The sequence below is a fragment of the Thamnophis sirtalis genome, unplaced genomic scaffold (genome assembly GCF_051295495.1).
Source record: "Thamnophis sirtalis isolate CommonGarterSnake01/CBP01778 unplaced genomic scaffold, rThaSir2_p1.2 scaffold_3, whole genome shotgun sequence".
In the NCBI taxonomy this organism is placed as follows: Eukaryota; Metazoa; Chordata; class Lepidosauria; order Squamata; family Natricidae; genus Thamnophis; species Thamnophis sirtalis.
In genome coordinates this window covers 29,303,089-29,317,384 of record NW_028261383.1, presented here as the reverse complement: position 1 = coordinate 29,317,384, position 14,296 = coordinate 29,303,089, and the positions used below count along the sequence as shown (strand labels likewise).

The window sequence follows — 14,296 nt, the reverse complement described above, 5'->3', positions numbered from 1 at the left end:
AGACAGCAAATATCACCACATCATGAAGAAGTCAGTAACAAGCTATTTTTTAGTTTAAATCCCCAGGGAATTTTGACTAGATTTTCTTTGTAGCCATGAAGACTGATAGTCTTCTGCATTTTGAACAATACAAGACGTTTAACAGGAATCTCCAATAGGTTGTTCAATATATAATTTAATTTAATTTAATTTAATAATTTAATTTAATTTAATTTAATTTAATTTAATTTAATTTAATTTAATTTAATTTAATTTAATTTAATTTAATTTAATTTAATTTAATTTAATTTAATTTAATTTAATTTAATTTAATTTAATTTAATTTAATTTAATTTAATTTAATAATTTAATTTAATTATTTAATTTAATTTAATTTAATTTAATTTAATTTAATTTAATTTAATTTAATTTAATTTAATTTAATTTAATTTAATTTAATTTAATTTAATTTAATTTAATTTAATTTAATTTAATTTAATTTAATTTAATTTAATTTAATTTAATTTAATTTAATTTAATTTATTTTAATTTAATTTAATAATTTATTTTATTTTAATTTAATTTAATTAATTTATTAGATTTATAGGCCGCCCAATCCCGAAGGACTCATGATCCGGAGTTAACCATTCTGGAGTATCTAACCCAGAGATGGGCGTCACATAGGTTTACCACTGGTTTGCCCCGTCTATGCGTGCCCTCTTTGTGAGCATGTGTGCCTTCCACACATGTGTGCGAAGTTTCATGCCTGCGCTTTGCTCATGCACATGGCTTAAAAAGGTGGCTTAATAGGATGGTATAGAGCGGGGGGTGGGGGTGGGCAGGTTACCACTAATGGTTTGCCTGAACCAGTCTGAACCGGCTGAATACCACCTCTGATCTAACCATTGAGAGCAATAGCCTCATCCACATCAGACAGAATAAGAAGGAAATATAACAGCTCATTGCCTAGTTCACGAATATTGAACTGTTTTTCCACATTTGAAGCTTTAGAATCTCAAGAATAAGTTTTCAGACTATTAAAAACAATCAAACTTCCCTGAATTGTTCCTTTCTCGATTCTCAAATTAGTATTGTTCTTCTGAGTCAAACAAAACTGTTTTCTCCAACTTCACACTTTTGTGACAATGCTCATTCCCAATTCCCCTTCTAATTTTTACAAGCATGATTATATATTCCCCTTTGGAATTTCCACCACCATAATTAGTTGCCAATCAATGTGGGATAGACAGCACCCGATACTCTGATTTGTAACAGCCTCCTTCTGTCATGAGGAACAGAGATTGGAGTAAAGCTGGGTGAATACTGTAGCAATCTGGAATTGCAGATAAAACTTTCAAATCTGCGGGCAAACTGCACTGTCTTCCCTGTAACTGTAGACTCTGAGATTTAACTCTGTGCTGAAGAAAGAACTAGGAAGGATCTCTTACAGTTTATGTCAAATGTTGTTGCTGATGCATATACAGCTTTTTCTGCTTCAGTTTCTGTCTCAAATACCCTGTGCCAGTATGCTGGTGAAATGCCCATTTAAGGTGATAATAGAAGAAAAGGAATGGTTCCATTACTACCATCCAGGAGACTACTGGATTACTGGAATAATGTCAGGAATCGGAGCTCGATTGTACCAATTTTCATTCTCCAAGCCTCCAACCCACCAACTGAAAAGGTAATCCAGGATTCTAGTGATTGACTTTACATCCTCCAATTTCTTCTCTAGGAAGGATTTCATTTGTCCTATTCCTCACTTTGAGAAAGGCAAATTCATTATTGCGCATTCCAATTTGCTTTAGAGTAAAGGTTCCTGGGGAACATGATGATTTTGTAAAAGTTCCTTTATATACCAATACCTAGGCCTGACCGCAAGTGACACAGTTCTAAATTATCCAAGGCGAGAATTTCAAGCTTAGTAGTGTAAGGAATTCTATTGTGTACAGAATTGTGCAAGACTTTTCTCATGAAGTACTTCTGAACACACTTGGTTGTACTGATGTAAGACATATGGTGGGGATTCCAAACAGTTGAACAAAACTCTATAATTGATCTAGCTTAAGTTTTATAAGCTCTAATTAGAAATACAAGGTTTCCAGAAAAAAAGCTTCGCAAAATTAAGTTTACAACTCTTAATGCTTTTTTAGCAACGCTGATACAGTGAGCTTTGAAGCATAAATCATGAGTGATAAGAACACCTAAGTCCTTGACAAAGTGAGCGTAATCTTCTAGATTAATGCCATCTAGCTTATACTTGATATTCTGATTATATTTACCAATAAACACAGAGCATTTATTAATCAAAATTTGAAGTTGTCAAAGAGATGACCATTCGGACACATAGTCGAGATCGCCTTGCAAAAAGCAACATAATTATCTGTAGAATTGAATAATTTTATATCATCGGCAAAAAGAACACATTTGCTTTTAAGTTGATCACATAAATCGTTGATATACAGCAAAAAAAAAGAATGATGTTGGCATTTCTTACGTTGCAGTGAGAACACTTTCTACCATATTCTGCCCTTCTTGTTGGCTGTTCATGAAGTCAACCGGAATCCTTGGCTCTTACCCAACATCACCCTGGGATACAACATCTATCAGAACTTTTTCAGTGCAAGAATGACATATGAGGCCATGCTGGACATGCTGTCTACAGGACAAGAGAGCATCCCAAACTACAGGTGTGGAAGTCAAAAATATCTGCTGGCAGTTCTTGAAGAGATGGATTCTGAACTCTTTGATCATATATCTAATGTCATGAGCATCTATAAAATTCCACAGGTATAAAGGCAAATGGAATTAATTCCAAGTTGTAAATTGTTCAGATGTCCCTATAAGGCAGCACTTGTACATATTTCTCCAAATAATTTGAAAGTCAGAGAGTAAATATTAGAAGAGCTGAAAGAATTTTTAAATCACAAAGTATGTGAAGTATGTCTTTGTGTGTGTGTTTGTGCATACATATGTAGTTATGTAGTTCCTGTGATCAGTTCGCCTCACCCACCAGCACCTGCCTTATCCTGTCCTAAATTTCTGCATTTTTCAGCTCAGCTAATTAACGCGGCACAGAGGATTTTTGTGACTCAGGTGTTTTACCTACTGGGGTTTCCCTAGAAGGTGAGCTGCAGAGCTTGAAATTGGTGTATTTTGAACACTGCACATGCATGCAAAGCACATGCTCACAGAACGGTTTGTTAAACTGGTTGCAGCTCCCCACTGTATGTATAGACACGTATTATATCTATATATTTCCTTCATGGATTACTTCCTTGATGTGATGAAGGGGTTTCAACAGCTCAATGAAGCTCTGAGCTGTGCCGTGAATGGCCACCCAAGACAGACAGGTCATAGCAGAGAGAGCAGACAAAATGTGATCCTCTAGAGAAGGAAATTGCAACACACTCCAGTATCTTTGCCATGAAAACCTCATGGACCATAACAAAAGGCAAAAAGATATGACTCTGGAAGATGAGCCCTTCATGGCAGAAGGTGTCCAATATGCTACTGGGGAAGAGCAGAGGACTAATTCTAGTAGTGCCAGAAAGAGGGAAGCGGTTGGGTCAAAGCTGAAGGGATGTTCAGCTGTGGATGTATCTGGTGGTGAAAAGAAAGTCCAATGCTGTAAAGATCTATACTCCATAGGAACCTGGAATGTAAGATCCATGGATCAAGGCAAGCTGGATGTGGTCAAATAAGAAATGACAAAACTAAACATCAACATCTTAGGAATCAGCGAACTAAAATGGACATGAATGGGTAAATTTAATTCAGATGATCAACAGGTATACTACTGTGTGCAAGAATCCCTCAGTAGAAATGCAGTAGCCATTATAGTCAATAAAAGGGTAGAAAAAGCAATATTGGGATACAATCCACAAAATGACAGAATTATCTCAATTTGAATCCAAGGCAAACCATTAAAGGTCACAGCAGTCCAAGTCTATGTCCAAACCACTGGTGCTGAAGAGGATGAAGTTGACCAGTTCTATGAAGCACTACGACACCTTATAGCACCAAAAAATGACATCATGGGGGATTACAATGCTAAACTGGAAAGGCAAAACATAACTGGATTAACAGGCAAGTTTGGCTTTGGAGTAGAAAATGATGCAGGGCAAAGGGTCGAAGAATTTTGTCAAGAATATATGATGGTCATAGCAAACACTCTTCTCCAACAACCCAAGAGATGATTCTACACTTGGACATCACTAGATGGTCAAAACAGAAATCAGATTGATTATGTGCTTTGCAGCCAAAAATGGAGAAGCGCTATACAGACATTAAACATAAGACCAGTAGCTGACTGTGGCTCAGATCATGAGCATCTTGTTGCAAAATGTAGGCTTGAAATGAAGAAGATAGGGAAAAACACAAAGCTGCTCAGGTATGAACCAAAACATATCCCTTATAAATATACAGTAGAGGTGACAAATAGATTTAAAAAAATAGATCTGATTTCTTAGATCTATGGATGGAGGTTCCCAACATTGTACAAGAGGCAGCAATTAAAACCATCCAATAGAAAAAGAAATGCAGGAAAGAAAAATGATTGTCTGAGGAAGCTTTACAAATAGCTGAGGAAAGAAAGGAAGCGAAAGGCAAGGGAGAAATGAGAAGATACACCCAACTGAAAGCAGAATTCCAGAGAATAGCTAGAAGTGACAAGAAAGCCTTCTTAAATGAACATTGCAAAGAAATAGGAAAAAACCCAATAAAATAGGGAGGACCAGAGATCTCATCAAGAAAGTTGGAAATATGAAGGGAACATTTCATACAAAGATGTGCATGATAAAGGACCAAAATGGCAGGGACCCAACAGAGGCAGAAGAGGTTAAGAAGAGGTTGCAAAATCACACAGCAGAATTATACAAGAATGAGCTTAACATCCCTGATAACCACAATAGGATGATCACTGACCTCGAGCCAGACATTTTAGGGTGTGAAGTCAAAAGGATCTTAGGAAGTCTGAGCAACAACAAAGCTAGTGGAGGTGATAGTATTGCAGCTGAGATATTCAAAATCTTAAAAGATGATGCAGTAAAAGTGCTACACTCATTCTGCCAGCAAATTTGGAAAACTCAACAGTGGCCATAGGATTGGAAATGGTCAGTTTACATTCCAATCACAAAGAAGGGCAACGCCAAGGAATGTTCAAACTACTGCACCATTGCACTCATTTCACATGCTTGCATAGTATAGGGAGGATTTCAAAGAGGCAGAGGAACTAGAGATCAAATTGCCAACATAAGCTGGATCATGGAGAAAGCTTGGGAGTTCCAGAAAAAATGTCTACTTCTGTTTCCTTCACTATGCTAAAGTCTTTGATTGTGTGGATCACAACAAACTGTGGCAAGTTCTTAAAGAAATGGGAGTACCAGACCATCTTATTTGTCTCTTGAGAAGCAACAGTGAGAACCGGACACGGAACCACTGATTGGTTCAAAATTAAGAAAAGAGTTCAGCAAGGCTGCATACAGTCGCCCTGCCTATTTAACTTATATGCAGGAAACAGCAGAGGTGGGTTTCTGCCAGTTCACCCCAGATCAGGTGAACTGGTAGTGGTGGTGGCTGGGGGCTCCGCCCATCTGCCTATATTCTTCCCCACTCCCAAACACACATCCTGCCCTGGGTCTCCACAGGAACAATATTAAACAATTTCATCACTGGGTTTTTTTTAAAAGAGACTGAACAGTCATTTGTCTGAAATGGTATTGGGTCTCCTGCTTGAGGACTAAATCAGGGGTGTCACTCCGATTTCATTGAGGGCTGCATCAGGATAGTGTTTGACCTTAGAGGGAGGTATGGACAAGGTGAATGTGGCCAGCATGATGTCAGGGGGCGCCTATGGTAGCCCAAAGGCTCTGCCAGCAAAAAAGGGCTTCCAAGCTCCATTTTCAGCTGAGACAGCTTCCGGCAATCCTCTACCAGTAAAAACAGAGCTCAATGGGGGGGGGCATGCTCTAGCTCCCTTTTTGCTAGCAGAGGCACCATGAGCTATTTTCAGGGCAGACCCATGGGCCATGTCTAAGCACCCTGCTGGCCGGATCTGGGCCTTGAGTTTGATACCCCTGGTCTAAGGTCTCCTGCTTGCCTAGAAGACTCCCCAGCTCTATTCTGATTGACTAATGGACTGAGTGAATGGGTGAGTTATAATGTGAGCTGAGGGGTATTCTATGATAAGGTGACCAGACGTCCCGATTTTACGCGGGACAGTCACGATTTCGCACAATTTGTCCCATGTCCCGGGGCGTTCTTAAAAAGTCCCGATTTTTGTGACTGGACCCGGAAGTAAGCCTGCCCGCCCCCAGCCCTGTATACCCGTCCTGGCCGGATGCCTGCCGCCACCAAAGGACCTTCCCGGAGTTGCTTTTCTGAGCAACGGGGGAACAGAAGGGACAAAGTACCGTCCGTTTTCCCCGTGCCACGAGGGCAGCAGGAAGACTAGGACAGGGATCTCCTTTCGGCTCCAGCCTGGGAGAGAAGCAGCAGAGAAAGGTAAACCAGCATTTTATATTTTATTTGCTTTATTTGCTTTCGGCCTGAGCAGGGCGGGGAAGACACCTTGCCAGAGGCTGCTGGAGAACTCTTTCTGAAGAGAGGGTTTGGGAACTGGGTGGGCAAAATTGGAGTGGACAGGTGGGGAGCGCACTTGCTCCCATTTCCCATGGCCCACCTTTCCCCACGGAGCCTGTGGACGCGGCTGCTGGCTGTGCAGGTAGCCTGGAGGGAAGCCCCGAACCTCCTGGCGTGGACCTGGCATTGGAGATCCACATTTCCAAAGTGTAGCCATCAGTGGGAAGCCTTTACTGGCCTGATGCCAGCTCTGAAGTTGCTTTCCTTTGTATTAAAGCCCCCACTCAGCAAAGCAAGTCCAGGGAAGTCCTTTGCGCCTGCTAGAAAAGGTCTGCCACGAACTGGGAAGCTGACGCACCCCCCTCCTCTCTTCCCCCCATCCGCAACTCTGGATACCGTCTGCCGCTGCGCCTGAAGCATGGGAGTACTCACCAGCCGGCAGAACGCTGGAGTGGAAGAGGTGGATGTCCCGTCCAATTCCCTCTACAGATACCCCCCCAAAATTTGGTAAGACAGAGCGAGCGGGGGGTGGGGGGAATATGCGAGAGGTTTGCGGGGAGTCCCGCATGGCAGGGTTTTGCACGCGCTCGGTACTCTGAGTTGAGAGAATGGCGAGCAGCGGCTGCAACTCCAGAGCTTGGCTAGGCGAGAGCTTTAAGGTGAGCGGCGGGACGGACTCTTGCTGTCAATCCCCCCCCTTGTGCCTTTTGGCAGCCGTCCTGTCGTTCTCCCGCCATGGGGCTGCTCCTGTGACAGGGTCCCCCCCCCAGTGGCTGCAAAGGAGTTTCCCGAGAGTTTTAGAGGGTCAGGAGTACGACCCTCATTGCAACGTTGCCCTTTGCAAGCTCCGGCTGCTTGGGAGGGTGGTTATTTTTTTCTTCTTCTTGCTTCCTCTTTCTCGCCAGCGTGCAAGGATTGCGGTGGCAGATCGGATGGAAATAGTGACATTTGTGGCATCGCACTTGGGGTTAAAAGCTGCTTTTTGTTCGTGGCAGCAACTGCTCTTTGAGAATTCTTGCTTGAAAAAACAGGACTCCTTCGCGCGGTCCTGAATTGACGTCCATCTCCCTCCACCCTCCAATTAAAAAGCCCCTGGTAAATTCTTGCCTGTCCTGTGCCATTTGGCATGCCTGCCTGTTTAGTTGTTACTGTGTTGATTGCATTCTAAAATACCCCATCAATCTTCCGATGTAACATTTAACCATCCCCGCTGCTAATGAGAGTTCGCCCCTTCGCCCGCCAAGCTGGAGTCGGCGATGGGACACATGGGGTCGGTCGGTGGCTCGCTCACTCTTCCCACCACAGCGCCAGCAGCAATGGGACATGCTCGGGGAAGGGAGAACCAGAGCTACCTACCCAGATTTGCGCTCCAGCCGCCGCCACCGCTTCTGCTGCTGCTGCAGCCACCAGAGTCTCCTTCCCCTCCACCGCCTGCATGGGGTGGGGAGTGAGCATACAAAAGGAGGAAAAGGAAATGGCGACAGCTCCAGGACCCAGTGACCCGGGGGAGCGCTGGAGGAACTGGCCAGAGGTTGGGATGGAAAGGATTTCTTCACCTCCCTCCCACCCTCCGGTGGCTTAAAGGGGCAGGACTCGGTTACCAGGCAGCCGGCGCTGCAGTGGCAACCACTTTACATGGGTTTTGTTACAGACTCACCTGGGCTCCGCCCGAGAAGCGATGCTCCAAAGGGCTGCCACCTGAGGCCACCTCACCTCATTTCCTCTGCCCCGCCAGGTTGCAGAAAAATGAGCAGCTCGATTCTCCGCTCTCATTTTCCTCAGCCTCCACGCTATTGGTGTGAGGGGGGGGGGGGTGTTAAACCATCACCTTGCACCAGAATTGATAGGAAATAAAAGGCTGAATTGTTTTTAGCCTACTTACCTCCCCAATATGCAAAAGATCACTTGGAGTTAAGTAAGACCTTTAAATGATATTTGCTTCAAAACGCTTAAGAAACTTGGTTTCCCTACCTTTCAGGGAAGGCTTTGTGTTTAACTAGTTCTAATCCATCTCAGTAACAGATGATATTTCTTCAGGCAACCGGCAAACTATGATTTAGGTTTAAGGATTGGATTCTGAAACGTTTTGCTAAGATGGCATATCTGCCAAATCAAGGAACAAAATCATGCCCCCTAATCCCAAGAGGTTATCTTTTAGACTCAAGGTACTTTTCTCCTCTTGAAAATGCTTGTTTAATTGCTTTCTGTGCTTATCTATACATAGGTGTGATAAGTTAATGAGTATTATTTATTTATTTATTAAATTTATTTGCCACTCATCTTACTATCCAAAGTGATACTGAGAAGTTTACAATACAATAAAACAGCAATATAAAACCATTAAAATTAACAGGAACTTAGATAAAATTAGGAACCCAGTATATGAGTGACAATAGGTAGAAATTTCACTTTTACAATGCTATATGTATATGATATACTGTGTACACACACACACACACACACACACACAATTGTAAGTCAATTTGAATTCAATATGGAATTGTATCCACCTAATTGCTTTATATTAACATGAAGTAGGGTTGTGGGGAGTCAGAATAGTCAAGATTCTGGTTCCAGCCTAAAATTGAAAACTATCTTTTTTGATCTCCTATTGCAGATGTCCCCATCTTGAAGGCTGGGATATATGTTACAAGGCTGATCAGACTAATGGTTATGGGGATATATGGTTACAGGTTTTTTGTTTAGAACAGTACAGGTAGTCCTTGACTTACAACAGTTCATTTAATGACTAATCAATTTACAATAGCACTAAAAAAAGTGACTTAGGACCAGTGGTGAATCTTACAGGTTCACAAATGTGAGCATGCACACATGAACAATTTGTCCCGCGTCCCGATTTTTTAATTTTTTTAAATCAAGAACGCCCCCCCTCCCGTCAATGGTGTCCCTCTTTACCAATGTTAAAATCTGGTCACCTTACTCTATGAGGAACACCCATGAACCTTACCCACAGATAATTCAGAGCTCCCTGGTTTCAAAAGGAGCACACAAGGCAAAAATACAGGACATCAAGCGAACTAGCAAAGTTCATGAAGTTATTGTTTGAAACTTCTCTCAGCCGTGGGGAAAGGCCTTTAGATTTACCATCTGACTTTTATCATTAAAACTAGCACAAACTACCAATACCTTCTCTTTTATCTTTAGATCAACTACAGTGTCATCAACCAGATGGCTGAGCAAAATCATCATTTTCCTTTTTCATATCGGTTGACCCCAAACCAAGAACCTCCTTACTCAGCCATTGTCCAGCTTCTTCTGCATTTCCAATGGACGTGGATCGGCCTCCTTTCTCAGGACAATGAAAAAGGAGAAAAATTCAAAAGATGTTTGGAAGTTTTATCTTTAAAAAATGGGATTTGCATTGTGCTCTCAGGAACCGTCCCAGAAGCAAATATGCAGACAAGTGCTCGGGATCCTGTCCTCCAAGAGAAAAGGAAAATGTTCATTTCTCTTATGAAGAGTCAAATAAAAATTATAGTATGCCAACTGGACTTTCAAGCCTCAGGAACATTAGCAGCAACAATACAAACATTTGATATGACTAATACATTGACTGTGGGAAGGGTGTGGATTGCAACAACTTTGACAGCTTTAAGTGTAGATGTTTTTGACCTCTGGGTTGATCTCCAAAATAAACATGCTTTGTTTTCCTTCCTCATCCAGAGAAAGAGATGGCATTATGACTATAAATCTTTTGCATCTATGGTCACATTGTATGGAAAGGAAGCATTCGAATGTTCCTATTCAAGTCCTCTGTTAGCTAAGAAAGTTTGGAAAAAATGCAGAGAAAAAGAGAACTGGGAATTCCCACCCCATGATGTGATTGCAAGAATCCTGTCTCAGGATTCCGCCAGTATTTCCCAAATAATTCAAGTTGTGGCCTGGGTCCTCAATGCTGCCTCTTCCTCCCAACAGAGTAAGAGGAGAATGCGGGCTGGATATCATCAATCATCCCATATTGTACAGCCATGGCAGGTAAGTCTTCTCCTTTGAGATCCCATTGATTCTCTATTTCCAATTCTGCAATATGGGCATTGTCAGCGTTCCAAGTATCATGTAGAATTAAATCAGAGTCCAAGGTAAAACTATCCTTAAAGTTCCATTTTAATAAAGGAGACATCTTAGCACATCTGTGTTAATCCCAATTCTGGAAATGACATCAGAATTCAACCCAGTTAAAAGTTCATGATCTTGTCCCCACACCCACAATCCATCACATGGTCCAATCTTCGTCTTCCACACTGGCATCCCCACCCAGCTGCTTCCGGTCTGGTGTAAAAGTGCGGAGACAAAAGATGACCTTGGCTTCTAGAAAAGAATGAAAACAATACATTACACAATTCTACCCCTGTCTATTCCCCCTCCCATCAACTATACTAATGAAACAGCATAATGAAATAAGAGAAAGTGTGGCAGGCCAAAATTCTAAAAGGAATATAATTGTAGACCTGACAGGCATATTACTTGGAACCCTGACATTAAACTGACTCTAATTCCCCCCCCCCATGTTTTTTATGTTTTAATGTATCACAAACATATCAATGTGTGAACAGTGTGGCACCTGAGTGCCTTAAATTTTGGTACAAATAAAATAATATTCATCATAGTTATTACAGTGGGCAATCTTATATAGTTCTGGTAATAATACACATATTTTGTTGAATTATAATCTTTCATTATTTAGTTATTCTATATTTCAATACATTATTTTTATGCCAATAATCGTGTTCAGGGTATCATTCCTTTTACTACCAATAGAATATTGATAATCATATTTGTTACATTTCAAAAACCTATATTGTTCCCATAATAATGCACATATTTATGTTAGGTTATAATCTTCCATTATTTAATTATTCAATATTTCAATATGTTATTTTTATATTATTCTTTTTGGATCGTGAGTTTGTCTTCTGGGGTGTTGTCTATTCCTGCCAATTTAGTGTTGTATGCAAATTTGATGAGTTCCCCTTCAATTCCCTCGCCTAGATCTTTTTTGAAGATATTGAAGAGTGCTGGGCCTAAACTGGAAACTTGGGGTACCCCATTGCTTACTTCCCTCCAAGTGTATGAGGTTCCCCAGAGGACTACATGTTGAATGTAATTGTCAGCCAGTTACAAAGCTACTTGATGGTGGTGTTACCTATTCCATGTTTTCAAGAATGTTTATTTATTTATTTATTTGCTTGCTGAGCCGAGGTGGCGCAGTGGTTAAATGCAGCACTGCAGTTCAGCAGTTCGGCTGTTCAAATCTCACCGGCTCAAGGTTGACTCAGCCTTCCATCCTCCCGAGGTGGGTAAAATGAGGACCCGGATTGTTGTTGGGGGCAATATGCTGACTCTGTAAACCGCTTAGAGAGGGCTGAAAGCCCTATGAAGCGGTATATAAGTCTAACTATTGCTATTGCTATTGCTATTGCTATTGCTATTGCTATTGCTATTGCTATTGCTATTGCTATTGCTATTGCTATTGCTATTGCTATTGCTATTGCTATTGCTATTGCTTGCTTGCTTACTTACTTACTTACTTATTAGTTTGTCAAACATGTAAAGGATAGCAATATAACTATGAACTATGAACTATGAACTTGCACATGAACGAAGGAAATTGATAGAATCAAGATCACGTGAAGTGTTAATACCACTTTATGGTGCTTTGGTAAGGCCACACTTGGAATACTGCATTCAGTTTTGGTCACCACCATGTAGAAAAGATGTGAAAACTCTAGAAAGAGTGCAGAAAAGAGCAACAAAGATATTTAGGAGACTGGAGACTAAAACATATGAAGAACGGTTGCAGTATGTCTAGTTTAAGAGAAAGAAAGACTAGGGGAGACATGATAGCAGTGTTCCAATATCTCAGGGGTTGCCACAAAGAAGAGGGAGTCAAACTATTCTCCAAGGCACCTGAGGGCAGGACAAGAAGCAATGGGTGGAAACTAATCAAGGAGAGAAGCAACTTAGAATTGAGGAGAAATGTCCTGATAGTTAGAACAATTAATCAGTGGAACAGCTTGCCTCCAGAAGTTGTGAATGCCCCAACACTGCAAGTCTTTAAGATGATATTGGATAGCCATCTGTCTGAAATGGTGTAGGGTTTCCTGCCTAGGCAGGGGGTTAGACTAGAAGACCTCCAAGGTCCCTTCCAACTCTGCTATCATATCGTATCATATCATATCTTATCGTAATACAAATAAATGGGGACAGTAGGACAGGGATGGTAGGTATGCTTGTGCGCTTATGTATGCCCCCTTTATGGACCTCTTAGGAATGGGGTGAGTTCCATGGTAGACAGTTTAAGGTTGAAGCTGTGAAGGTTTGAGGATGTAACAACGGATTCAGGTAGAGCATTCCAGGTGGTGACAACTCTGTTGCTGAAGTTGTATTTTCTGCAATTGAGTTTGGAGAGGTTTACCTTGAGTTTGTATTGATTGCTTGCCTGTGTGTTGTTGAGGTTCAAGCTGAAGATGTTGTTGACAGGTAAGATGTTGTAGCCAACAATTTTGTCTACTATGCTTATTTCTGGCTGCTGCTGGTGCAGTTCCAGATTATCCAAGGTCAAAATTTCAAGGCTATTCTAGGGATTCTATTTTGAGTAGAGGAGTAGAGTTGTCTTCTCATGAAATACCTCTGGACCTGCTCAATCGTATTAATGTCTGATTTAGAGTGTGGACTCCAGGCAGACGAGCTGTATTTCAGAATTAGTCTGGCAAACGTTTTGTATTCCCCATGGCACGTCAAAACCGCGCTAGACAAAAGAGCGCCGACAAATACGCATCGACAAGTACGCGTCGTCATTAGTGCACCCACATTACCGTGTCGATATCAGCGCGACGACGGCAGCGTGAAAAGTGAATGCTTTGAATTAACGTTTGTGTAATGCTTTTGAGTTTGTTTTAAGCGCGCGAAAAGTGCGCAAAAAAGTGTGAAATAACATTTCTTTAATGCTTTGAGTTTGTTTTAAGCGCGCGAAAAGGTGAATGCTTTGAATTAACTTTTGTTTTAACCGCAGTATTTTTTAAATGTTTTAAATGTAAAATGCAGCAGCGCGAAAAGTGAATGCTTTGAATTAACATTTGTTTTAACCGCAATATTTTTTAAATGTTTTAAATGTAAAATGCAGCTTTTGAATGTTTTGAAACAGTGAAATGTAAATAAAAGTTTATTTTGTTGCATCAAATCGATTAGTTTTGTTGACTAGTTTTATTATTTATTTATTATTTATTCATTTATTTATTATTAAGTTTATTATGTCACTAAATAAGTGAGGTTTAGGGGTTTTGTTTAGGGTTTAGGACTAGTTTTATTATTATTTATTATTTATTTATTTATTATTATTTATTATTAAGTTTATTATGTCACTAAATAAGTTAGGTTTAGGGGTTTAGGGTTAGGTTTAGGATTAGGTTTAGGATTAGGTTTAGGGTTAGGTTTAGGGGTTTAGGGTTAGGGTTAGGGTTAGGGGTTTAGGATTAGGGTTAGGGTTAGGGTTAGGTTTAGGGGTTTAGGATTAGGTTTAGGGTTAGGGTTAGGGTTAGGTTTAGGATTAGGATTAGGTTTAGGATTAGGATTAGGATTAGGTTTAGGAGTTTAAGGGTTTAGGGGTTTAGGGTTAGGTTTAGGATTAGGTTTAGGTTTAGGATTAGGTTTAGGATTAGGGTTAGGGTTAGGGTTAGGGTTAGGGTTAGGATTAGGGTTAGGTTTAGGGGTTTAG

The 14,296-nt window shown here is 40.8% G+C and overlaps 1 protein-coding gene across 1 annotated transcript in view; it reads left to right on the top strand.

Annotated features, from left to right (window-relative positions):
* The first annotated feature begins 1,505 nt into the window (after positions 1-1,505).
* The window catches only part of LOC148047759 (vomeronasal type-2 receptor 26-like), a 38,068-nt gene continuing 25,277 nt past the window's right edge, over positions 1,506-14,296 (top strand). The window contains exons 1-2 of the mRNA XM_087708137.1: positions 1,506-1,663; positions 2,484-2,769. Of these exons, the coding sequence (XP_087564263.1) occupies positions 1,506-1,663; positions 2,484-2,769 (444 nt within the window). The remainder of the gene's footprint in view (positions 1,664-2,483; positions 2,770-14,296) is intronic.